This window comes from Amblyomma americanum, chromosome 1 (assembly GCF_052857255.1).
Source record: "Amblyomma americanum isolate KBUSLIRL-KWMA chromosome 1, ASM5285725v1, whole genome shotgun sequence".
In the NCBI taxonomy this organism is placed as follows: Eukaryota; Metazoa; Arthropoda; class Arachnida; order Ixodida; family Ixodidae; genus Amblyomma; species Amblyomma americanum.
The window spans coordinates 130382915-130410351 of NC_135497.1; the positions used below are offsets into that span (position 1 = coordinate 130382915).

Sequence of the window (27437 nt, forward strand, 5' to 3'; positions counted from 1 at the left end):
GTCTGCTTTTGGGCCTTGCAGTGTGGTATTTACAAAGAACCCACTCATCAAAAATATTTGTCAGGTGTCAGAAGAAGTGTCATATTCTCACCTCTGAGAACCTTCGTAGCTTCGCGTGCATACTCGCCCAATGCTTTTCACACTACCTCACTTTGTATAGGCCGCTGCCGCTGGTACGCACCAATATCAGAGATTTGGAAACTGTATCAGTAGCTGCTTGTAATGACTACCGGTTTGCTGGTCACAATGGGCAAAAAGACTTCTAGTGAATAGTTCTGATATTACTAAACCTACCATTTATTTAACCGGATAGATTAAATGGCAGCCGAAATGATTCCCGAAAAATCTGGGCTGAATTTCGAAATTATATGTTCTGACTTCAGCTGAATTTATGTGATCAAAATACGCATGCAATTTTACAGCTTATCGCTAATTTCAAAAGACACTTTGCCCCGAATATTGCCCCACACAGCTGGAATAAAAATTTACTTCCGCAATAAACAGACACAATAGATTCGACCTTCAAAAGGTAGAATTAAATTTTCATGATTGTATTGGCGTGAAAACAGAACATTTTCCTGCAAATGCTTCGTCAGAAACATATGACTTCTTGTGTGCTTTCCTTGTAGCTTAAGTGCAAGGTATATCTTTCACATTTCGATATTGTATACATCAAAGCGGCCGCTTTCAAATCTTTCCGGTGTACTTTTGTACTGTACTTCATTTGTTATTTCCGTCATGGCGAAGACGTCGCAGGATACGCAGGTTTCCGAAGACGACAAAGTTAAGAAAAAAAAAAAGATGCGTAATACAAGAGAGAATAACCGACCAAAAATAACTATGAACCACGACTATGTCATTCATTCATTCATTCATTCATTCATTCATTCATTCATTCATTCATTCATTCATTCATTATATCGTCTGCAGAAAGACGCCGAAGTAAAAGTTGAAATACAAGTGTCGGCATCGTTTCTAGGGGGTGCGCTTCTAAGGCAGTGAGAGAAGTGTTCCAGGAAACATAGGAACGCGCACTCGGTTGCTTTTAGTTGCACGGTTATTTTGCAGCGTTCGGAGTCACTAGATGACGTGCAAATTTGAACGTTCACTGATTAGTTATTTGAAATGCTCTATCATCCAGTGAATCGTGCATCACTCGTTGCCTCTTAGGTTTCGTACGCTTTGAGATCCGATGAAAATTAAAAAAAAAATGGTGCTGGTCGGGCTGCCGGCAGGTTGATTTTACACCCGTCATTGCTTGAGGCAAAGAGCACCCGAGACATCCATTTCAGCGGCTTTCCCCTTCGCAATAACTCTGCTGTCGTCGCAAGCGGTGTGAAAGCGCGGCCTATCGCGGCCGCCTGCGCCTGCTTCCGCCAGCGGCGTGGCTGCTTCACGGCCGTGTCGTCATGCGTTCCACGGATACGCCGCTGATTGGAATCAGGCTTGTTGCCGCCGCTGTGGTGAATGTGACGTGCTTCATCTACCACGTATCGCCGGTCCTGTGACTGGGAGTAGGCAGTACAAGCGGAAACGGCAGCTTGTTATGAATGTAATGCATCCTATTATAGATGGCGCAAGAGAGAGGGACACGAAAGGCGTATACGAGACCAAAAGACGGAAGACATGCACAGAAGCTCTGTTGGTGAGCGCGCTTGCGTGCGCGGAATGTGCACCTGGCCTTTTTCGTTCCGTTACATGCCCGGCAACTCGGTCTTAATTCACAATAAAGTTTATTCTCTCCCTCTATGTTCCCCTGTCTTGAAATGAGAAACGTTCAGCGCGACAAAAAAACGACGCTTCTTTACGAGAAAGCTTTTGTTGTGGAGAGGCGATAAAACGCTCGTTAGAAGTACATTTGAGCGCGCCGCAAAGCATCCCGCCTGCCCCTTCACCCCTTATTCCCGGTCTTTTGGCCACCGAAAGAAAGCACCCACTCTCAACAAGCACATTTCGGTTCCGAGCATCGCGCTCCATTTTCGTACTCGGGGCTCTTAATTTGATTAAAAGATGGGGAGAGGAATACAGGGTATACCTCCCATGTATTTTAGCCTATGTTCGAGATCTTTTTTTCTCAGGACCTACTGGGGTTTGAATTGCCCCGATGACATCATAGTAATTAGCTTTCTTCGCTCTCTTTACTGTAGCATGATTGTAATTTAACGTGGTTTCGCCATTTTTCTTACTGGACGTCCCCCATTTTTAGGCTTAACTGGGTAACAAGAATCCTGCAGAACAAGCTTCCCCCTACGAGCACCTGCAATTCTGATATATGGTAGACTGAACTGTTTGTTCTCTAAATACTGGAAAAAAAAAATTTATCTTTCTAGCATTTAGAGTTCTTGACATCCTGGGGCAAATGTTGCGAAGATTGATGCTTTGAGATAATTGGCTCTAGAGTGAGAAAAATGGCTTTACAACCAAATTATACTGAGCATAAATTATACTGGGCATAACCACATTGATTCATGCCCTCGAAGGCCACCAGCCAGGTAGGCATCCCCGCAAACAAAATACTTCATTTTTGTTTGCCGCCTTGCTTTCCGGACCTCCTCGCCAAGTATAGTCGTCGATGGACAGCCTTACAGGGTCATTAACACACTCTGCAGCATCCCGGAAAAACGCCGAACAGCCTGAAAACGCTGGCTCAGGCAATGCTACCCTTGCCAAAAGTAAGCACAGCATCCATGCTGGCTATTTTAAGCGTATGAAGACCAAGAAACACACCCTTCGCAACAGCCTCCCAAACAAGATTGCTGAAGACACTATGGAGGCATTGTTCCTTCTCTCTTAACCAGTGTATGTCCACTGTAACAGCCACATTTAGGCCGATTGCGAGTGCTTTAAAGAATACGAACTCGTGGCGGACTCTGCGCCCGGCCTCGGGCTCCGTTGCCAGGGTTCAACAGCATTGTAAGGCCATATATGCTGATTTCCCGCGGAAGCGAGCTTCTGGAAGCATCTTTTGGCTGAGTCGCTCTATGAACTGTCAGGCCAGCTTCAGAGTCAAAAAGAATTCAGTGTTCCTCGTGATATTGCGCCCAAGCACCACAAGAGTAAACGACGTGCTTCACGTAATTCAAGCACCATATGGAGCGACGTTTGGCTGTAAAAAGAATGGTAGGAAACTTTTTATTGTACCCAAGTGAACACTACCAATCTCGTCAAACGTGAGAGAATCGATTAGCTTTCATTTTTTTTTTCAACAAGCGAGAGCTACATGTCACGCAATAGGTATAAAACGGGGCGTGGTCGGTCACCACCTAGGTTTCGAAGGAGTTCCCATATTAAAAAAATTATTCGCACTCAAGTGGGATCCTCAGTATTATTCAGGAAAATGTAATCATCATCATCAGCCCAACTACACCCACTGCAGAGCAAAGGCCTCTGCCATGTCTCTCCAATTAAACTTGTCATTTGCCAGCTGCGGCCACCGTATCCCCACAAACTTCTTAATCTCATCCGCCCACCTAACTTTATGCCACCCCCTGAAGGAAAAAGTATACATTTAAGATCACGAAAACACGCAGCGTATATTTTTGAGGGGAATTTTCGCCTACCCTGCTCCTTTAATGCAATGACCTGCTTTCATAAAAAGATCGCTTCGTGTGAAATTTTCGCTGTGCGCACCGAGATGCAAACTTTTTAAGTAGGGTAATTTTGTGATTGCATCTCGGAGATAGATGAGCTAAGCGCAGATAGCTCGAAAACATACATGCACTTCGCCTCTCGGCTCGGAGAAACAAAGCTTTCCTCCGACCGACTGTGTACGGCTTCTTTCGGGAAGCCGTATACACAGTGCATAACTCGCGCGGATCATTCCATGGGTAGACCGAGTGATCCACGGGTAGCCTGGCTGGCGGTCACTACTTTCGGTTTACACGTAGCTTCAAGAGGGGAAACAAATGGCATACCGACACTGAATCATGCGACCAGAAGTCGCTGGTTGAGAGGGGCCGGGTTATGATAGCGACCAATGGGTTCTCCTACTGAACCCACCCAGTATTTATGCTCTTAATAAATGTTTTTCCTCCTCCTCCTCCTCCTCCTCCTACTCGGAAGGAGTACCCGAAAGGCAAGGAGGGAGGAAAGATTACTTGTCCTGCTACTGCACTCGCCGCCGGTGCTATGACGCTGTAGACACAGCGCGACATCGGATTCCTGAGTGGAGCCGCTGAAAGTAGCATATATCTCGGGAATACCAACGGCGGCGGTCACTCGAGAAACCTTCTGTTCACTTCAGGCCGGAAAAGCGCCCATCGGCGGTGACTGCTCTGGCGTCCTAGAGGTGCCAGTCGTTTGATGACGCCATTCCGGTGATACAGATCGCGCTTCACAACCGAACGCCGTGAGGCGGAGGAGGAAGACTCGCACGTCACGAAACCGAAGCGCGCGCAAACTGCCGAATCTGAGCAAACGCGCTCGATTTGCGCTAGACACACACGCATCTGTATACGCGGGTACAATGCGAGCTCTTTGTTTGGCCGTCGCTTCCTCGGACGCCTTGGCGCGGCCCGAGTGGGACTTGGAACGCGCCGGCGGCCCGGCGCGGCGCTGACCCACTTGGCGAGAACCGGTCACGCGCAACCGGCGCGGACTCGCGAAGCCCGGCGCGCGCGGCTACGGACGCCTTCCGCGCGTTGGGCGTGCAAACATCCGCGCGCGCGCGCAACGCTTTTTTATCGGCGCCGCGCTCGCTCGTGCGCGAGAACGTGTGCGCCCGAATACCACGCGCGTGCGTATGTTTGTCGCGCGATGAACGCTGACGTCGTCGCGTCCCATTAGGAATCGAACGGAAACGGGCGCTATCTCAACGCTCGCTGCCACGCGCCGCCGCTGCCAAGAGTGCTGTTTCCCCCGCAAGTTGGGGCTTATCGACGGTGCGCCCCATTCGAGGCAAGGTCCGGCAGCGCAAAGCCGCGCCCAGCGGCCCGTGCTTGTGGGGCGCGAGCAATTTGCTGCTTGAGTTGCCAGAAATGAAGACGAAATAGAAATCGCGTGGTGGGGGGGCAGTTCTTGGCGGCTGTGTAATCTGAGTGCCGAATAGGCTAATAAAAGCGGTGGTGTTGGCGGTATGAGGGTCCTTGACGTGCGGCGACATCCCACAGAACACCTCCCTCGAAATGCGGCCGGGATTCGATCCTGCGTTGCTTGGGCTCAGCAGCCGAACACCATAACCACTACGACTAAATAAAATCCTAGAAGGCGCAAAATTAGCATCCTAATTGACCGATGTTTTACAATCAGCTTCTTGTAATGCGTCACTGGCGGAGTTGGCACGTTGCTCACGAAAAATTGGCGCTGGGGTTCAGTACGCTGTGCTGGCCGCATTATTTTATGCTTTCCTCAAAAAGTGGCCTTGGCAGAAGAGCTCTCCCCTACGCAGTGGGCCAGCGGGGACGTGGTTCCGTTCGCGCGACTGAACCGTTTCGTCTCGCTTCCTCTACACCCTGCATCGTTCTTACTGCCTGCTATCTCGCAGTGGCCCTAGAGGCAACGGACGCTCTTCCAAGTGCTTTGATAATTCCGCCGGTAAAAGTGCTGCGTGCCTTTTACTCGAGACATAGTATTTTTTTTGTCTCAACAGAGCTTTCTTCGCTTGCAAACAGAATATACTTCAGCTTTGCGAAATTTTGTAAATTAGCACCTGTACGCAGGCAGCGAAATCTAGTGAGATTTTCTGGTCATGATAACGCCACAAATGTAAGCGGGACGCATTCAGAAGACATTTTAAGCTTACTACAAGTTATAACTTGCTCGTAAACCGTAAATTATTCTGCAGACGTAGCAAGAATACAGCTATGAAGTTTTAATTAGCGTGCAAGACTAAAAAGCGACTTGAACCAATGAAAGAGAAGCTTTGCAGGGGCTGGAATGCATTTCGTTCCTGGGCTCCGTTTTCTCTGGTTGACAGGTGAAGGCAGGGTTTTTCCGTCAAGACATACTACGTTATTCTGGAGAAAATCTCTCACTAAGCAATCACTGCAAAAGAAAAAAAAGAATGTAAATGTTGTTTCACAGTTTCGATTAGTAGTCACTCCTGCACACGCGGAAGGGATTCTCCCTGACGATTTTAAAACAGCTACATAAGATGATAAAGCTGTGGCAGGCTTCGTGGCTGTTTGAATCCGATGTCAGGGCTTCTGTCCACCCTGACAACCGCCAGTGTCCGAACATTGAAGCCAGGTTTGAACTATCTAAACGATCACACATTCGCTATGGGAAGGACTACTACCTGACATTCTGCTAGCACCGTATGGTTCGACTCTCGAGACTAGCGTCCTCTAGTACTAAAGATGCACGAGCACGCCTGTTCCTTTAGTCATTTCCTGCACTGCGCAGCTGAGAGAATGGGATGCCGTCGCCTTGAAGCACCCCACGACATGCTCTGACCATCGCTACGATCCATCAGACGGCAGTCGGAGGAGCAAGTTGGCAACTATATACACTGCATGCAGTACGCCAATCACTTCCGCGAGCACGCTACGCGCAAATGGCACCAAGTGCCGCGGAGTGTCGCCAATCGAGCGTTCAGCGTCCCGACCACAGCTAGTCTACACGGACACAAAGCATCGGCTACCACAAGATCGCCAGGCGCCGCATTCGTGCACACGGACAGTAAGGCGTCCTGCGCGTATCTGCCGGCCGTTCGCAGCCATGTCACTAGGAAAAAGACGCAGTGCGCGCGCTCTCCTTTCCGCCGCGAGGGATGCTTCTGGAGCGCGCGGCGTGGATGGCGGCAGAAGCCGGCGCCCGGGGGCGGGCAGCAAACGGGAGCGTGAATGGCCGCGCACTCACGACGCCGATCTTCGCCGTATCAAGTGCGCGGATCTGGCGCGGCTGTTGAACATTTGTCTCCATCTGCAGCGGCTGCTTCGCTACGCGAGAACAATGCCCCGCAGCGACGCCAGGGAAGGACGACCGCCGCACGGGCTATTTTCGAGTTGCGGCGCGTCGAGGGGGAGAAAACGCCCCTGCGAATGCATCAGGGTCAGTCTCTGCGCGCATACACGCGCGGCTGTTTGCTTGCGCGATCGCTAACCGGGAAAACGGGATGCGTGCAGTGCGGGCGGCAGTCGCGGCGGCCGCCTTCGAGGCAGGCGTGGCGAGGGCGCGGCTGGATCACGAACGGCGCGGTCCGAATGAATCGGCGCCCGTCCTGCGCGAGGCGGCGTATGGCTCGCGGCGCAGGTGCGCTCTCACCGCACTGTCTCACGAGGTCCGGCGGCGGCCACTTTCGACCGCTCTTTCTCGCGTGACGTGACCCGCGAGCGTATTTTTATAGAGGCAAATTGCGGCGCGGCCCGAAACAAAGGCGTCGGGAGAGCACTTGCGTGCGACTGTCTGGACAGCAGCTCGGACAGGCAGAGACGTTTGGCGATCTGGTTTTGCGAAACAGAGTCGCCGACTTGCGACACGCGGGACCCCCGCGAGGTCGTTACGTACCGCGGCCCAAACGTGCGGCGCTCCCGTGAGCGGGTCGCGTCCAGCCGAGCAACAGCATCGAGGTCAGGCGGCAAATTGCGCCGAGCCACGGATGAGCCGCGACACCGCCGCCGAGGGGCTGCTGGACACGCGCGCGCCGAGCCGACGAACACGAAGCAGCCGCCGACCGCGTTTCTCAAGGCGCGCGGTACAAAGCGCTCCTATCAGTGCGAAAGCGAGTGCGGTACACTGGCTGCGGCCACCCGCAAGCTGCAGCGTGAGCGCGCGCAACAGACGTTTCGCGGTAGCGGTGGTCCCGCGCACGGCCCCCTGAGCGAGTTTAAACACATTTCGTAGCGGCGCTGTCCGCTTCGGTCTTTCTTCGGACGACAGCCGTGCGAGAGCGATTACGAACCAGAGGGAGGGTCGCTGCCCTCTGGACATTTTCCGCGACCTTTGCGAGCTCGTTCTGGCCGCTGAGAGACCGTTAAGCGTACGAGGTGGCAGAATAAAGAATAATGGCCAGCCATGTTTCGGGCTAGCGTGAAGAAACGATGGCATTTGTCTGGAATGAACGGTCTGGTCTTGGCAGCTGGCACTAAACAAACGACAGAAGTAGACGGCATCGAAGCGACACCCTTACTTTAATCCACGGAGTGCGTGAACTGGTTTGCTGTAGGTTCAGCAGTTCGAATTAGGGCGCACATGCTGCATCACCCCTTCGAAGTGGAGCTGAAACGGCTTTTGCGATTTTCATTGTTTGTTCGCTTCACAGGACCGTTCAGTCGGTTTCCCCACGCTTCACTTTGCCCTAATAATGCCGCCACTGACCATCGCGCTGAACACGCGTGATGCTGCCTGACAGTTTCACGTGGGGTTTTCGCGGGAACCGCACTGACATATTCCGCTTCATAATGCACAGGAACTGCAGATATATGTATTCTGTTCAGAGAAATTTCCTCTTCCACTATTAGTAACGCATGCAGCATGCAGCAGTTTTTTCATTATTGCTGGTGCTCAGCCTGCCGGTGAATTTAAGACGCGCAAGAAAACGATTGAGAATTTGATGGTGATGATTGACTGTAATGGCGCAAGGACAGCTTTGGCCAGTAAGCACCATGACACGAGGTATTTGAATCTAGTTGAGGTGGGTCACAGACCCATTTCCCAACCATTTCACCCCATATAAGCCGAGCACCAGGCCAGGGGAAAGAAAGGATTAAAAAGGGAGTAACCTGGCCTCTATATCGCACTTCCTATAAGAAGCTTGGTATGCTGCCAAGCTCTAGGGTAGACTTCCATCACTGAAAACACGGAATACTTACAGTTGGCAACGGAAACAAATTCCCTCTTCCGAGCATACTAAGTTCTAGCAGTTACGAAGATTTTAACCGAGGTTTCAATCTCCTCTTTTTGCTAACCTCAGGACCTCGTCGTCATATAGCTAACTGCATCAAAATATCATGCTTTGCAGTGGGAATATATACCTCCGTTGCCAAGAGTAAATATTCTGTATATTTAGTGATCTAAATCTACCCTGGAACTTGGGAAGCATACTCTGTCCGTAAAAGAGACAGCGCTAGAGGACCGCTTTCTCTCTTTTCACTCGCATATATGCTTATTTGTGTTCATAGTTCATTGTTTCACCGGGGGGCACCCGGCGGCGCTGGCGATCGAACTCCGCACTTCCCGCATGCGAGGCCGATGCTCTAACCTCTACGCCGCCGCTGCGGTTACGATTCAGCATTTCCAATACAGCTGGAATAGAAAAAAAAAGTTATTGCTGCGCAGACTACGCTGTACTCATGCGTGCTGTTCACTCTGACGAAGGATTCAGAGAAACACAGGCCTCCTTATTTACCCGATGCGCACGGTCGTAAGACGTTTGTCACTGGTAAGCCTGAGGTTAAGGTTGAGCAGTTGAGGTTGAAGTTAAGGTTGTTGACAGCTGCAGGTGGGATTAGCCTTGCGTTATTTTGACGTCAAGGCTGCCGGAAATGGCTCCACAGGAGCGACGCATTAAATAACAGTTAAATGCGAGATTTTTTGCACAGTTCTGCGACATAGAAGGCATCCGCCACCAGGCACACGAGTACCCACAGTAGTCTCCCACTGGCTGCCACTGTTGGGTTTGGGTGAATGCTACATGGACTCTGGGGACAAGCAGAAGTTAGCCTTTAACGATAAGGTACCCACTTATAGTCTCAAAGCGACCCCTCTCGCTGATGAAAAGGAAGCTTTTATTAGCCAGAAAAGATCGAAAGACGAAATACAGGTGGTGCCATCAGCGGGCAATTTCGCAACTGAAATGCGCACGTCCACACAGCCGCTAATCTCAGAGGCTACGCTACATGGCCATTCACTTGAAACTGGTGGCAACCCGTCCTCTTAGGTAAGAACGTCGTGAGTTTGAATCGACTCGCGGAAAGATTTGCAAATCTATTTTCTTGGCGATAAGTGCGTATTTTGCTGCCGTAAAAACGTCAACATGGCCACAGAAAGCCGGAGAATAAATTTTTACTGAGAATGATAAATGAATGCAGTTGCCCTCAGCGTCCCTTTAATATCGGCTTTGAACGACCGAATCCGCCTCGGAAGGCAACACGTCAAGTTCGTTTTAAACGGCGGAATGATGTTCATTTTGAACCTGTCTGAAGATGTCGGCACGCAGCCTGCGCACGAGAAATGCATCCGTGATGGCTTTGTCGAAAAGAATGATGCCTCCTTTGCGTCTGCCTATTCTGCTTGCATGGAGGAGCATTGCAAGGAAGTTTTGGTGTCCTAAATCGAAGTTCGGTCTGTTTGATGAAAAGCCGAAGCCGGAAGCGTGCACGTGCTGGGCGTTGCAGGGAGACAGGCTGCATTCAAGTTCACTGGAAAACTTGTTCTGTTCAACAAAGAGGTCGACGTGGAATACGATTCCATCCTGCCGCCTGCCGGCTATAGAGGGTGGCTGGGCCTTATTCCGCAGTGCAGTATTTTCAAGCATGAAATCATTTTGTAGCTCCCATTCTCGGCAAACTCAGGCGCCCCTCGCTCCCAAACCACGACGAAGCCGAAACTTTCGAATCAGGAGAGTTGCAATCTGGGTCAGTTGGTACATAATATTGAATAAATAAACCAGTAAAAAATGGTTGTAGTTTAGCTCTGGTTAAACCTGGAGTGGCGCGATGGTACAGCTGGCCGAGTGGAACTCGCTAAGTCGAATTGCAAAGTCAGTCTTTCGCCGCTGCGTTTCGCTGGGCGTTCCTTCATCTTCGTCCCTGGGCGTGGATTCACTCCTCTCCACTCCTCCCCCACTCGGTTTTGCCGACGCGCCGCGCCGCCAGCAGCTGCCACGGTGGCCGCGGCGCCGCCACGCTGAAGGCTCGAAATGCTAGCGTAATGTAGGCGCGACGCGCACACCAGCTGCGTGCTCTGACGTCACTCTGCGCATGCGCACAACTGACGAGGCGGGCGGCGTCTGCTCCGCTCCGTCGGCGCAGCGGCGAGGCGCGGCGCGCACACCAGCTGCGGGCTATGACGTCACTCCGCGCGTGCGCACAGCTGGCGGAGCGGTGGTGTCACGGCTCAGCGCGCGGTCACGCTGACCTCGCGAAGTGGCTGGCGTAGTGTAGCTATCGCTGCAAGAAACGAAGGACAGATTTATTCAAGACTATTTCCAATACATTCTGACAGTTTTCGTTCGAATGGTAACGAGTAGAAGGGAACTGTCTTATAGAGCGTCGCGTGCAGGATTCTACAAACGCCAGCGCAAACAGAGCAACTTCGTTTCCCGACGCCCGAGACCGTGCACTCGGCCACCGATGCAGCGTCCCGCGTTATGTCTTTGTAACTGGTTTGCAGCAGTTGCTGGCGACTAAATCGTCATTTTGTTGCATCCGTTCGTGTACTGCACTTGTAAATTATCGTCGGTTAAAGAGTGCTGCAGCCGTGGCCAGTGAAGAGGTAGGAAGTCTTGCCTATGTCAGCTTAGCGTAGCCGCACACGACAGTGAGAAGGCGGCCAGAAAGGTGGAACGTGCCACTATAAGGCCAAAGAAGAGCGGGCGAGACTTACGGCTCGTCAAGCAGTGAAAGCAGCGAGGGACGCTGACGGAGAACTGTCCCGCACAAAAAGAGAGAAGCGGCGAGAGAGCGGACTGTACAGCTGAAAAATAAGCGGCTGATGGGGGTGACTCTTCAAGCTGCGAAAGCAGCCGGGTGACCAAACCCAACTCGAAGAAAGTAAGCGGGAAGGCGGTGGCAGTCAGGGACTCGGGTGCGGCTACCAGCATCAGTGAGCCGTCCTTGAATGTGCTGCACTTTTCCTGCGATGCATTTTATTCTTTCACCTATTCTCGACAACGGCAACATCGATAGCAAATTTTTATGACTAGTCGGCCATCCGAGGAAACATAAGTCAAAAACCTACGGTACTATTTGTGCGGATATTGCTAGGTATACTGCAAGCATCTTCTAACCGAAGCAGACATTTGTCCCTCGTTAAACGAGGCCCGCTGTCTGAATTCTGCGAATTGACGGTTTCTGCATCATGGGAGTGGGCTATCAGGATGCCTGCAGGCTACACATGCACGCGGCGTGCGGTTGTTTTTTCCTTCGTTACTTTCCATGCAGTCTCGAAAAAAAAAACAGTCGCGTTTCATTTTGAGATCACTGGTTAGCGCCTCATGCCGCACAGATTTATACGTAATCGCACTACTGATCTCAATATTCCTTGCTAACGTTTCTGGGACAAACCCCTGAGGCATAATCGTTAATCTAGCGTCCAAGGCGTTCGCTTTCAGCCAACTATAGATACATGCTTGGAACGCGCTTTCGTTGAGTAAGAGCAAGAGAGGACTTGGTTTTTCGTCTACAACTCTGCATTGCTTTGCAGCTTTGCACTGGAAAACTACCCGCCTCCTTTCTTTATCTGCACCATATGTGTGTCCTCCAATTCTAAGCGTATACCTGTATATATGGCTGTTTGTGTCAAACCCTACCACTGTCGTCTATGCCTGCAGTGGCGGAAAGCCTGAAAGAGCATCTGCTGTTTGTCTCTGAAGAAAGTACTAACTGCACGGTTATTGCAGTGAGGTACTTATAATTAATTCACCTTTAATTTCGGAAGTGTTTGTATCGAAATACGGGCCAATCATTTAGTAATGAATTTATTTTCATTACTGCGGAATCAAGCCAAGATGAAATTATTAAGAGCGGAAATTCCGTCGTGAAATTGTGGTGCTCTGGCACCACAATTTCAAGAGCATCTGCTGTTTGTCTCTGAAGAAAGTACTAGCTGCACGGTTATTGCAGTGAGGCCCTTATAATTAATTCACCTGTAATTTCGGAAGTGTTGGTATCGAAATACGGGCCAATAATTTAGTAATGAATTTATTTTCATTACTGCGGAATCAAGCCAAGATGAAATTATTGGGAGCGGAAATTTCGTCGTGAAATTGTGGTGCTAGCGGTGATAACTATCCTATAAACAGATAGTTGGTTTGTACGCGATAAACAGTTAATCGTTCGCGGAGCATTTACCGGTCGTATAAAGCTTCCTTAGGCCGATCTGTCTGTGATTCAGCACTGAAATTCGATGTGATTATGCGAGTTTGTGCATTTTCTCTAAACCTAAGGGATAACGGGCTGCAGGATTCAAATAGAACGCACGCGTAGCAGAGGGCGGCAGAAAATGAGGTGGGCGGATGAAATCAGGACGTTTGCGGGCATAAGATAGATGGCTGCAGCTGGCACAGGGCAGTGTTAACACGCGGTCTGCTCGCATAATAGACAGCGTGACCATCCAGACAGAGGCTCAGAACCACGCGCTCTATAGTGTTCCCAGTATGTGTGATCCACCCTGTATTAACCGATAGTAATTCGATGCTGGCTATGGCGAGGATAGATCAGGCGGTTCAGACGCTCAGTGCAAGACCTGTTGGATGAGGCATCCGTCCTGTACTTTCGCCATAACAAAGCATCAAACTACTATCACTGCTACTTAGGGACGTCTTTTCCGGGAAAATACTGCCTCGAAGCACTAAGATCAATATAAAATAAAAAAGCAATGTTAGTACGAGCTTTTGAGCGCAAAGCATCTGCTTATATATAAATAAAGACATTCTTATGCAATAGGAGCGCTTGCGCACGCACGCACACAAACGCGGTTGGGGCGAAGAGTGCTGCAGGGACAAACTAGTCAGCGCGATGAAAGGGGAACACTTAATATGGCGGAATGTTGATAGAAAGCAGCAGGTTTATTGACGGAACTAGAAATTATACATGGGAACATTATGCTGAACCCCATTTTTTCGACAAAGAAAAAGGCGAAGAAATACATGGTTCCGAAGCGAACGCTTCGCCCAAACGCCCACTCCAAGATAAACCCGCCCCTCAGCGTAGCAATCATGAAAGCAGTAACTGATCACTTTTTTAACCTAGTATCTGATAATGTTTCTTTTTCGCCCTTAGACAGACATACGGTGAGGATAGCATCCAGTGTCGAGGATTCTCGAAAGGGAACGATCCCTCCGTTGAGGCCTATACCATGGGGCGCTGCCCCCAGTTCGTGCAGCCGTATTCACTCATTTTTGTCTTTAAGCCGCAACTTTTAACTTCTTAGGTGTTGGCGTGCTTTTTGACGGCGCAAAAAAGAAAGTGTAAAAAGTGACGTGATACCATTTTGGAAACCGTCGTACAAGGGCGCTTAGTTTTTTCGCCAACCAGGGCCATGTGTTGAAAGTTGCGAGCTATTTCCGAAGAGAACATTTTTTTTATATCTCAGCTAAATACAATGAGTCGTCAGAATATTGAATCGCCATTTCGCGCGCCAATACTAGCTGTGCCTTCATTCATGTAAGACTAACTGCTCTAGTTTTAAGGTTGCCGCTCATTGTTTACAGCAGCATGTTTATATGCAAGCGGTCGTTGCAAAGCACAACAGGGAAGCCTTTTCGCAGTACGGGAAGTAATGAGCGAACTTCCCCGCTGCCTACTGGGCCGCTGGGTGCGGGCACACCTCATCCGCCTTCCGGTGCTGCCCGCAGTCAGTTGATCGTTCGGGTTCTCACCGACAAGTTTCACAACGAGTCCCACTTTCGCCTTCGCGCACGAAACAATCGTGAATGCGGCTCTGCGATCCGCCTCTGCAGCCGCACAACGCACGCAGGAGATAGATGGGCAGCCGCTATTGTGAGGGGTCCGCACTGGTAGAGATACATATGGGGGGCCGAATTACCGGCGCTGAGACAAAGCGCGCTCGCAAACAGCCGGGGAAAATGTATCGGTAATGAGTAAACGCCCTCTGCACGGGAGCTTGAGTTGTTTCTTTTTTTTTTCCTGTCGCTTTCTCTCTTATTCTCTGCCGCATGGAACGCGCACAAATTAGAAGTGGATCGAGCGTTCGGCCTTGCAGGCTCTTAATCAAACAAGGTTTCGCGAAGGGAACAGACAGGGTCGCTCCTTCCCGAAGCCTGCCGGCGTGCGGTTTGTGAGGCGGCCAAGCCTTTCAGCGGACCGAACGCGTAGCCAGCGCCGTGGCTTGCTAGTTGTGTGCGCTGCTGCGCAAGCGGGCGCGGCCGTCGGCGGACCGATCGAGAGAGAGAAAGGGAGAAAGAACGTTCTCACGCGATCACTCAACTGCTCAGGCATACTCAGCCCCTCAACACAAGCACAGTATGCGCCAGTGAACGCGGACCAGAGAATTCAGCATTTTCGAAGAAGCTGTCGGAAACTTGGTGCTGCATTCGCACTTTTTCCTTCGGCCTCTCCGGCGCTGCCCGGAATTAATGAGGCGTGCAGTAGTTGGCTCCTTGGCTCGTGTACCTTTGCACAGAGAACGGAGGGGGGTTTCTTCGTTTTTTTTTTTTTTTTGCTAGAAGCGCGGATTCGAACAAACGTAGTTGGCAAAAAAAAAAGAAAAGAAAAAGCAACGCCTTCTAGCTCTGTTCACGAACTGGCGCGGTTGCGCGTGATAGAGGTTGTGCCTTCCAGTCTGCCCACATTTCATCGTTGATGGGACTTTAATTGCCAGGATTCAGAATTGTCTGACCCAAGAGATTTAGGACTGGTCACGGAGGCTTTTACAAAACAGTGTCTCTGAAGCTCATTACATTCGCGAAAAAGAACAAAAAAGAACGCTAGAAGCACGGTCAACTTGCGTGTTCCACTAGCATTGCAGAACACCGCTTGAACTTGATGTCATAAACGCGTAATTGGCATTTTTTTTTGTAGCCGCCGCGGTCGCACAGTGGTTATGGTGCTCGGCTGCTGACCCGAAAGACCTGGGTTCGATACCGGCCGCGGCGGTCGAGTTTCGATGGAGGCGAAATTCTAGAGGACCGTGGGCTGTGCGATGTCAGTGCACGTTAAAGAACCCCAGGTGGTCGAAATCTCCGGAGTCCTGCATTACGACGTCCCTCATAGCCTGAGTCGCTTTGGGACGTTAAACCCCGTAAACCAAACGAGTTTTTGTTACGATTGTTCGTATCGCACACAATGCAAAGAAGGCAGCGCCATATACATATGAGCCCTTGCCAGCTGCGTCCTGGAGCGCTCTTTGCCGCTTGAGACGACAGTGAAACGAGCAATGCGGATGTTTTGGCACAGATTCGTTGTCAAGCAAACATGCAACTTTTATTGAAATTTGCATGAATATTATCGCGTTGGCATATTTTATCCTAGGCATGGTGAACTTCGTCATCGCGGCGGTTCGGGCGCGTTACCGTTTCGTTCGAAACGCATGCCTTTATGGAGTTCGCTCTGCCCACCGAGTCACCGTATAACGTCGAAAATGACGGGCCGCGGAATGACTGCTAACAGCGCTCTCCGGTCGGTCCTGCACTGTCGCTGTCCGAGTGTGCAGTCCAAGTCATTCTGAAAACGCGTTCCTCGCAGAAACGACAATCGTTGTCACAAATGACGCAACGAAAAGCGCAGTTCTTTAAAAAAAGGAAAAACGCCACGAAGTTGCCCTCTTCCGGCCGTAGCTTTCTCACGAACGGCATACAGAAATGGCCGCCCAGCCCTTAGTGCTGCCCGGGAAAAGCCGAAAACACCATGCCGGTCATTAGGGGCCTGCGGGCAACGGGCGCAGTCATTCTTGACCTGCGCGAACAAGTGGGAACACTCGGTCTAACGCGAGACGAACGGAGGACGCCATGCACAGGTGCACCAGACTGCTGTGACGACGCCGGAAGTGCACCGCCCGCGCGGCGCTCGTAACGGTTTTCTGATTTAGCGGAAATAAGCTTCGCTGCGCGTAACGCTGACAACACTAGTGTCGCTGTTTCGTCCTTTATCGCACGCAGCTGCGGCACGTCGATGTGCGCGCCTTCACTATATAGAGCCAAAGCGGTTTCTCTCTGATTTGCTGTCGGTCGTCTCGTTTCATCGAAAATCGTGTAACGAATGGTGCCCCGGGGACAAGAAGGAAAGACTTAGTCCTCAAATGTTTGCATGCAGTGAATTCATTTCATCCGTTATTGAGACTCTATAGCCGGTTTTCTGCCTTGTAATTAGTGGTATAGCCACAGCACGTCTCCGCTTTCCCCTGCAGAAGGGTTGAGACAGGGAATTGACGTCGCTTATTAAAAAAGATACCAAATTTGATCGCCGCTGCCATGCCTCACGATGGAAATGGAATCCCATATTTAACGAGGCTCTTTCTTCCAGTGATCACGCGGAACGCCCACACGGAACACGCAGACACGACGCGCAATCTCGACGTGGTTGTTTATTCGTTTTTCCCCCGTATTTGTAATCACCCTCACCTTACACTGCGAGCAAGCCTTGCGGCCATGCGGAAAAGCAGTGTTTTGGTAGGACCGCCTCGCGGCATGCATGGCGCAGCCGTGGTTGGCGGAAGCGCCATGGCCGCCTTCGTTGCGGTGTGCAGGCAGCACGCAGGGCCTCGAGCGATTATTTACGGCCCAAAGCTGGGAATCGAGCAGCGGCGTGCTTTCGCATCCTCCCCCGCCATTGCACGCACGGCGCATGCGGCGCCGTCTCCATCGTCGTGACTCTTGTGCTTCCCAGGAGCGAAGGGCAGAGGGGAAAAGAAGCACGGGAAGCGCGAAAGAAGAGGCAGGAAGACTGGGACATGTGGACAGGCCGAGGGGCAGAAAAAGAAGCACAGCACCACGCCGCGCAGTTGTCGCCGGCCGCCGCCGCGAACCGTGAATCCTGCTGCGTGACCACAACTCGGCATGGCCTGCGCGCGCGCCGGGTCCCCCCTCCCACCCGCGTGTCTGCGGCCCGCGAGAGTCCATTACGCGCTACGGCGCACGCCGATGCACGCCGGGTTTGTTTGTACGCGTAGTGCGTCCCTGCGTGCGCTGCACTCTTGTGGAAGCAATTTGAAGGTCATTTTTACCGGCAGCAAAGCACCCCCACTCCACACACACACACACACACACACACACACACACACACACACACACACACACACACACACACACACACACACACACACACACACACACACACACACACACACACACACACACACACACACACACACACACACACACGCAGACACACCGGCATCTTTTTTCCTTGTTTATTTTCAGTCGCACTTCTGCTCCCTCGCGTACGTTTTTCTTCCCCGGCTTGCTTTTCCCTCCTGTGTTTGCTTTCCCTCGGTCCCCGGCGGAAAGAAGGGTTCTTCTCGGCGTACTCCGCCTGAAGAGCGTTCACGGCTCTTCAGGCGGAATACGGCAAGAGTTCCTTCCTCCTCGTCCTCCACCGCCTCCTGTGGACCGTAGCCAAAGGCGGGCCGCTGCACGGGCCGGTCGGCGCCGTGACTCGGCGCGCCAAAGGCGAGCCCGAACAGTTGTACGGATATTGTCGGAAGTGGCATCGAGGGGGCCTGCAAGACGCAGATGCGCTCGCTCGTGAGTCGCAGCTCAGACACCACACGGCAGGTGCGATCGAGGCACATTTGTGAATCGGAATGAACGCGCCGGCGACAGTGTTTGGTGCCTTTCCTGACCTCGGCTTAGGCGTCCCGTCGCACGGCCGCGAATTATAGTCCCATTTATGCTCAGCTCGCCTGTCTTCCCCCCCGTATCGCGATGACCTCGAGAATGCTCGGTTTCAACGGTTGTTTTGCATAACCTGTCCGCGAAGGTCCGAGCGGGAGGACGGGGTCGCTTTCGTTATGCGATGGCTGCCGGGAGGTACGCGGAGGTTTTTCACATCCGCGAAGGCAAAACGCAAACGTGCGCTTTTACACATAAAGTTCCCAGCCAGGTATACAAATCAGTCAGCTTCGCTCTACACACTGCTGGAGAAAGTCATGTTTCTCATAGCTTGGGTCTGATACGATACCACTGCCGTCCCTATCGTGTCGACACGACGCGTCTACACACACCGAGTCCGGGACAGAACCCAGAGTGGGCCCGCAGTTGTGTGGGTGTTATAGACCTTTTTTGTGGTTACAGCTGAAGATACAGGCTTACAATGCAAACACATCTTATGCGAAGAGGCTTCTTGAGTGCCTTTCACTATTAGTTCCATGATGTTTTGACCCAAAGCGTCGGTATACTTGAACGATCGTGGAGGCTCGTGCCTTGGAGACAGAAGTTATACGCCATATGTAAGCTGTGTGTGTGTGTGTTCGCATGTCGAGCGACAGCAGCGACCTGCTACGGCGTTAATGCAGTGATGCAATTCGGTCCCGAAGTAACGTGGCGTCCGCAAAAGAATTTAAGCGTGAATCGCCACATGTGGAACACTACGAACAACAAGCTGAAGTTCTTCGTCGTACTTACAGCTGCTATTTAAGCTTCAAGTCCACAGTAGCGGTTAAATATTCCATTCATCAATACCGAAGTTCAATAACGCACACTGACGTTTACCGCTACGCGGGCTCTGCTGTATACCGACACCACAAAAATGCTTCCGTCTCCATTGTAGTCTATCATGTGTGCGTTATGGCTACACCCTCCCTACGAATCGGCTTTGTGAGTTCCTTCTGCTCATGGGCGACGAGACAAGCGACAGCGCGAAACCTATAGCGTCACTGTGCTAAACTGAACGGGTAAAATGAAACAAAGATGAAACGAAGAGCGAGTGAAACCTATGCGACGAGTACCACACACTTTCGGCTTGTGAGAGCAGGATATCGAGAAGGAACAGAAACCCTCTTGGAAGCCACAGTGCACGTACGCAGCCGAGAAAGTGGCTGCTGTTGACCGACAGTGGGGCGCTCTCTATTAACTCAGCATGGCATGGAGGCTCGAAATTTACATGTGCAAATTTAACGAAAGTGGGCCAAACGGTCAATAGTTAGTTCAAGTGAGGTTTACGCTCAGGTACAGAGTGAAAATCTGATCCACATCGCCCCGCCTGTTCTGCATAAAAAAATATGTATAAGATTATTTAAAAACGAAAGCATCGAGGTGGAGTACTGGTTTGTCAAACGCTGGAATGGTAGCGCACGCGAAGGAAAAAGAGCAGTACAGGTCTCGCAGCACAGAGTCTGCTGTTCAAGCAGTGTAGGAAAAGAACATGCACGCAGTCGCTGCACTCACATGTTTATGTATGCGCTGTTGATTTTTTTTCTCTCTCGAAATGGGAGTACACGCTACGATGGTGGCCTAGTTGACTAAACGGTAAAGAAAATGGGGGGGAAAAGACTAGGCGGACCTTTGGTGGTCGCATTTGAAAATGTGAGTTAACCCATCGCTGACGCTCTGACACGCAGGTGCTTTCAAAACTGTGTTCAGACTGTGTCCCACGCGTCAGAACGTAAGCAATAACGGAATTTGGACCTATATTGTCGGCACTGAGAGCGAAGGTACCTCTCTCTTTCATACTCTCCCTTCGAGCAGCAGTGCAAGCACGCATATGCTACAACGTGTCAAACTTTCGGCAGGAGGACCGTCTTCCTGACGGCCCTGACGAGTTCCGCCTGTCGATAGGATGACGTCGCGTCTGGGAGGCGTTTGCTCTCGACTTGGGAGCCCGCCGGAGCAGTGCATAACCGTGCCGGGGGCACGCGAGCTCACCTGTGCAGACGGGACACCTCCGGGGGAATCTCCTGCAGGTAGTTGGAAGCGGCGTTGAACACAACGAGGCTGGTGGCATCCCAAACGCTTTCGGGCGCCTTGCGTAGCCCGCAGTCGGCCACGTTGAGGCGCTCCAGGGTCTCGGTGAAAGCCCCGCGAACAACGAGGCTCTCGAGGTTTCGGTGGCGCAGGTCGAGCACTTGTCCAGTGAGCGGCACATCATCCTTGACCACCTCGGGAGACGGCGAGGTGCGCGGAGTGTCCCGGTTGCCCACCGAGGGAGGATCGGAGCCGGTCTCGAAGCCCGTGTCCGAGCCGGTCTCGGACTCGTTGGACTCCGACGAGGCCGTCATATTGCGGCCGACCGCGCTGTCAGAGGCCCCAGTCCGATGCGTCAGAAGGGCGTCGAGCGGCGTCCACGGCGGGTTCCCGTGCGAGCCATGCCGGGGGGTTCCGACCGCGGTCACGCTGGCTGCACTTCCGGCGGAGGAGGAGGTCCGCGCGCACCTGGCGCCTGTGACCGAGCGGAACTCCCGAGAGAGACTGCACCATCTGCCGAGGCAGACCCCGTTCAAGGTGGACGATCTCTCCCGCGCGTACAAAGGACCCCCCCACCGCGGGACCACTCGGGCCTCCTCGCCAGCCAATGGCGGCGGAGCCTTCGCGCTCTCGGCTCCTTCTTGCCAGACGCCCCAGAATGAAGCCAAGCGAACCTGCCGCAAGAAGAAAGGACCCACGCTCCATCAAAAGGGCGGGGCGCCCGACTTCGCCCGCCGTTTCCCGCCGCGCTTAAGCGTCCGTGCGGTGTGCCGTATTTTGACTGCGGTTCTTCGTTTTCTCCGCTGCCATCGTGGGAATCGCCGGGGAGCATCGCGTCCGTCCGTCGCGCTAGGTGGCGGGCTCGGCACCGGCGCACTTGACAGCGACGTGCCTGAAGTGAGCAACTGGTGAAGCGAAAGCACGGCCGTGCTCACGTACGCACCGGTATTGTGATGCAGGGAAAAAAAGATAGAGGGAGCTTCGAACAAAAAGAGAATCGCTTTATCGGGCTTAGAGAGCTCCTGAACACACATGGTTAAAGTTTCGTGGTATGCGAGCTGCTGCAACGCACATGTCATTGCCGCTTTTACAGAGTAATAGCATCACAAATAATTATTTCAACGGTATACGAAAGTATATTATTTTCTTACAACGCGCTAGCTACGCAGAAAAGGACGTTTACAAAAGCACCGAACAGCATTAAGAATTAGGAGAATATAGCTAACATGCAGTAGAGGAACACGCTAACACGCCCATGTGGCCAATCACTAACATATCAGCGACAAACACTTTTGGTTTCACTGTGTAGTGCGAACGACACCTGACGCTCAATGTACACACTGCGCGGAGCACACTGTCCTCAGCTTCCGATGCAAACGAAATCGCAACACACGCTTTGGATCATGGTGCCAACACCCGAAGCGGAGGGGATACAGACAGGAAGCTGCTGCATGACTGAGAACTGTGATAGCGAATAAACTGGAAGAACAACTGCACCTTTTCTCTACGCTCGTTGACCCGATCCGTCTTTTTTTTTTACTTCTTTTCTTTCCAATCTTCGCTTCAATCTTGTGTCTCTTCCATACTCTCTTCATCTTCTCTTGACATATTCTTATTCACTCGTTCCTTTATTCTAGCTCACATAAAACTGTCCTGCTCAGTTCTGTATGTGGGGCCTTGCTATAGAACTAAACTTCAAGGGCACGCCCTGTTATTTTTGCAATAGCAACCGCATTCCACGTACACAAAAGGCTTTTTAGATGTGATTTTACCCTTGCCAACCAATGTATGCACAACTGGTATTTGTTACATCACTCAACAGCTAAGTATAGCGGGCATCAGTGAAACGCGCCGCTAAATTTTAATTATTGTTTTTGAGGTACAAAGACGACTTTTTCGGAATATAGTGGTACCGGTGTTGGCGCATACTAGAAAGAAATGTGGATGATAGTGACTATTGCTGGATACAACTCAAGAACGAAGCGGGAGATACCCCTCAAAGGAGGCTCTCTAGCCAATAGCGCCGACGAATTTTCATTACGCCGCGGTTAACCCAGTTACGTAGTGGCTAAACCCCTTGCATCTGCTATTCCCTCCGATGTCACGTTAACAAGTACAAGGCGATTAACCAAGACCTCATGAGAATCAGTCGTCGCCATTGGCTGGAGTGCCTCCTTTGAGGAGTGTGTGCCGCTTCATTCTTGATTTGTATTCGACTATAGCAAGCTGGTTAACCAATTGAAATAGTAAATATGTAGTTATATAACGTTAGGTGCCTGGATGCAATTGGAGATTTATGGCTGTTCGCTAATGATAGACAAATTAGCTTTTAGAATTTCAGAAACGCGATTATCCTCAGCGCAATACGGTTCAACAAATTTTGTCCGTATCGGGCGCCTTCCGTAAACCGCACGTCTTTGACGCGTGTGCAGCAACACCCGCCAGTGCACATGTCACGGGACCTTCATTCTCCCCTCTGCGCTGCAGCAGATAGCAGTGGCGAGCACTGCACTCTGTAATAAGCTTTGCTCAAAGCTTCGTACAGTGCCTGTACGTGAGGCTGTATATGGGCTGTACTAAAAAAGTACGGGGGTGGTTATCATTATGCGATGACAATGCGCTAGCATGAGGTCTCTCCTTGCTATTAATTCCTTCTTAGGCTTACTCATTTTCCTTTTTTCTGCGCCAGTCATTGTCATGTTTGCTGTGTCATTCTTAGTCATTAGCAAATTAGTCATTTCTTTTAGCTCTCCCGTGGCGCCCGCCTTGAATGAAATGAAATGAATGAAAGTTTATTCAGACAGACAAAATACAGACACGGTGGTCTGTCTGTAGGAGGCTGACAAAAAGGCACGCATGCCTAACAGGTGTCAGTCCCCATTTCTTTAACACTACACACTAGACCTTCCAGCCTCTAATGCTAACGCATTAGAAGCGTCGGTATTTAGAGAAAAACTAGCCTGTTAAACTTGACAAAAAGAGTAAAGCAAAGCAAGGAGTTGGCAGTGCAGTGACTGTCTTCAGGCCTCTCTCATCTAAAAGTTCGATCAGATTTTTTCGACACGGCTGAAAACCTTAATTGCAGTGCCCGACAAGGCACGGAAATAGTGCTCCTTCTCTCTCTCTTTCTTCCACGCTCTCATGCTCTCCAAAAAAAAAATAATAATTAGGCGGGTCTGTCTAAGTTGCCCTATAGATAAGCTGTAATTCTGCATTTATCTTTGGTCGACTTTCAATCACGCACTAAAATCACATCATATTACTTTTATTTTGACTGACCTTCAAAGAAATGGAGTGGGCTATGCGGCACGTCTAAATCGAGTGATTTTGATCACTAACAACTAATCGATTACAGCACCCGCCGCCAGCAGTTCAGTGGCTTAACTTTTATAAAACATAAAATGTACTTGCGAGACAGAAGGAAGATCATCATGTTTGTACCTGCTGAAGCCGTCTGAACCGGTATCAAACGATGAGAGAAACGCGGCGCAAAAAAAAAGTAAAACACCATATGTCGTAATTGCCAGCCTGTAAATAAAGCCACACGGTAGTGCTGATGGCGATTTCAGTTGAATATGCCTTGAACGTACTTGCAGGAAATTCTCAACGGCATCAGTGTTGCCATGCCTGAAGATCACACGGTGAAACGCTGCCGGGAAATTCAGTCGCTCGACGAATAGAGCCCTTGTTGACGGAAGGGTCAGCACAGAGCGGTCGTAGGCGTTACCTCTGTGAAAAGAACTTCGCGGGGTGCTATACAGCGAAGCCCTGAGAGCTTCAGACTGGGAGTTGAGTTGAGGTTGTTGAATGCTACAGGTGTGATTAGTCTTGCTTATTCTGCCGGCAATTGCTCCACCGTAGCACTCCTGAGTCCTTGCTCGTGCGGTGATGCGAAATGCCGAAATGTGGCACAGAAATCACGAAAAAAGAAGTGCGACGTTTCAGTGACATCTGGAATTCGCCTGCTGAATGTTTCAGTGATAGGTATTTTCACAGAACATTTCTGGCCGCAACAAGAAACCTTACGATAACAAGCATCACTCGCGCCAAAATTCTGAACACGTATCCTGGACGCTAGCAATGTTCTCGAAATTGCGACCTTCTTCCGGCAATATCTTTTTCAATATGTGTAAATCAACCGGAAATGGAGGTAGGCGGGACACGCAATGCGGGGACCCTTAGGGTGACACAGTGGATTCCAAGAGAAGGCAAGCGTAGTAGTGTGGTGCGGAGATTCAGGTGGGGAGGTATGATTAGGAGGTTTTGCGAGAATCGGGTGACCGCATGCTGGCGCAGGACATGGCTAATTGAAGATCAACGAGATATTGACTGATGGCGATGGCGATTGCACAAGTCGTGTCTCGGAGCGAGCAAATCAGCAACATCTGCGGCGGCGTCCGGTCGGCGAGGCAGCGCGGTTACCTGATCTCAAAACAAGGAGGGAGAGGGAGCATGGCAAGAGGTGCGCATTCCCCAGGCATTCGTCCAACAACGAGCGGGCTCCAAGCCGCTCCTTGGAGCGAGGTGAAAACGTGGCCTCGGCATTACCCGCATTTTATGCGTGCCGTTGTTAGGTCCCCGCTTGTATTTCGCGCAGCTTATACGCGGGCGATTGTGCTGAGTGCGAGCTGTGCGCTTCATCATTAAGGTCCTGCCGAGTCCTGAACCGAGTGGCCTGAAGACAACCCGGTCGCGTCGTTTCGTGACGGACGACTTCCCGACTTCTCCGGTGGTTCCTCTCGAGAGCTCTCATTACTCGCGGAACGACGCCGGTGCGGCAGTGGCACACGGGCGCTATTTATAGCGTTTGATGAAGCCTACTTCGCAGACAGATCAAATAGCCCTTCCATTTCGTCGCCATCTTGCGGAGGCCTGTGTTTCTGCTGGTCCGTTTGTCAGGGCCTCGTATACGTCCAGCGTTCTTCTGGATCACAGCCAGGGATAAGAGCGCGTGCCTGCTTGCATCCCTCAGCGCTGTCGCGAGGCGCTAATCGCATGCTGCGAAGACACCGGAGAAGGCAACCAGGAAGAAGCCATTCGGAGAGGGAGAGGGGGCACAATTTTGCGAATAGCACACCGGGAATTCGCCTACAACATCTGTAACGTTTTCTACCATTACACTTGATTGGTAAGAAGAGGTAGCAGGCGATGTTGCACATTATTTTGTAGCCCTCGGCAGCTTTTTCGAAAGGTACGGCGTAGGCTTTTGGGTATAAGGTGCAGTAAAATGGTGGATATTATCGGCCTCGTGCGGCGGCACTCCAACATCATGTATATATTGAATGCAGTCCCCGCTAGGGAGGGGGGAGGGGCTCATATGCAGGGTTTCCTCATAGCCCTTCTATGTAGTGCGCGTACTGGGTTTTGTTAGTCTAAATGGTTGCGTCTGACGGATGGGCGGATATTGAATTTTGCATTATGTTTGGATCTAGGTGGTGACAGTTGTCAGATCGCTACATCGTATATGTATACTACCTGGAACTTTGGTATTTATTTACGAATGGAAACAAATCCCAAGGTCCCAAGGTCCTTTTTCTAAATTTATTCTCGAATAAGGGCGTTGGGAGGGGGGGGGGGGGGGCGTTTTGCTGCGCAGAAGACACCGCTAAGGTGTAGAAGAAGAGTGCAGTAGGCAGAGTGCTAAAGCTGTTGGATGTGCATTAACTGCTTGTAAACACATTAAAGCTGCATAGCTGATACAGAAGCGAATTTGCTTTGAGAACTCGAACCTCGTGAAGTAACAAAACAACAGGGAACTATTTGTATACCCTCCCATTTGTATAACATCCGCTGGGCATGCAATAATAGCTTCCTGCACAAATATTAATGACCAAACAAAAATAATATCGAATGATGGATACGTTCCCAGTAAGCCATGGAACCGTTTGCAGAACGCCCATTTCCAGCAAATTTATTTGCAAATTAGCCACTTTTCAAGCGTACTGCCCAGCTCTCACGGCAAACACTTTCCGGATTTTCTAATTAACCAATTTTTCTTGCTTTACTTTTTTACAGTTAACGTCACCCTGTCTTGCTGCTTGCTTCTGCCAGGTACCAGGCTATACGAATTCGAGAGTAGCTGGCTAACGCCTCGTGACAGAATACAATGATGTAGGTGCGGACATTTCTGGGTCGTTGGAGAAACTTTCAGCGAACGGAGTCATTACGCCGACAGCGGCATAAGCGTTCTATTGTGCCTACGAGGAGTGTTGTAGCGAAAACTCTCGCATCGATTAGCATGCTAGTGCTCAGCAGCAGAGAAGGATTGCTTCCGATTGGACTGGTTGGTTGACGTTGTCTTGGGAAGCCAGATTGAACGTATCCTGGTATGTTGCGATGATGATGATGATGTCATCAGGCTGAAAGGCACTCTTTCTGTCCGTCTCTTCTACGTCTTCATCAGGAGTACGGCCAAGCTGGCCCGCCTAGACGCAGCGACTTACAATCCTCCACTCGCGAAGTGTCGAGGACGTCTGACAGTAAGAAATCTACAGCTACGCTTCATGGCGGCAGAGGTCGTTCATCCTTTCTGGAATCGGAGTTTCGGGAGCGCCAGTGTAGTATGCTTCAGACATCGCATTACGCGCCCGCTTTAATATGGTTGTCTGGGGTCACGGGAGCTCCTTGAGCATAGAGGCCCTTTCACACCTGCGCACGAAAGGTGCGAACCAAACTGCTTTCGTTTTCGGCTGCCGGCGCACAGTCATGGACAAATTTTAAAAGATGCGGATTCGCGGAGAATAATTTATTCCTACTGTGTATCGCTATCTAATCACTGGTACCTGCTCTAGCAGATGAAGCGCGCATATGCCCCATCAGCCTTGTCTGTTTTTCATTAACCTCACCTGCCTGACTGCGTAGAGAATTTTTTTTCCCGCGATCCGGCATCCCGCAAACTTTTCTCCATGACTGTACCTTTCTGGAATACTAGCTCATAACCATTTGCCGCGTGGCGGCGCCTGCTTCGAGCCCCCAACCG

The 27437-nt window shown here is 50.9% G+C and overlaps 1 protein-coding gene across 1 annotated transcript in view; it reads right to left on the reverse strand.

Annotated features, from left to right (window-relative positions):
* LOC144113678 (protein phosphatase PHLPP-like protein) overlaps positions 1-20986 on the reverse strand; it is a 44493-nt gene extending 23507 nt beyond the window's left edge. The window contains exon 1 of the mRNA XM_077646910.1: positions 20420-20986. Within this exon, the coding sequence (XP_077503036.1) occupies positions 20420-20772 (353 nt within the window). The 5' untranslated portion in view covers positions 20773-20986. The remainder of the gene's footprint in view (positions 1-20419) is intronic.
* Positions 20987-27437: the final 6451 nt, after the last annotated feature.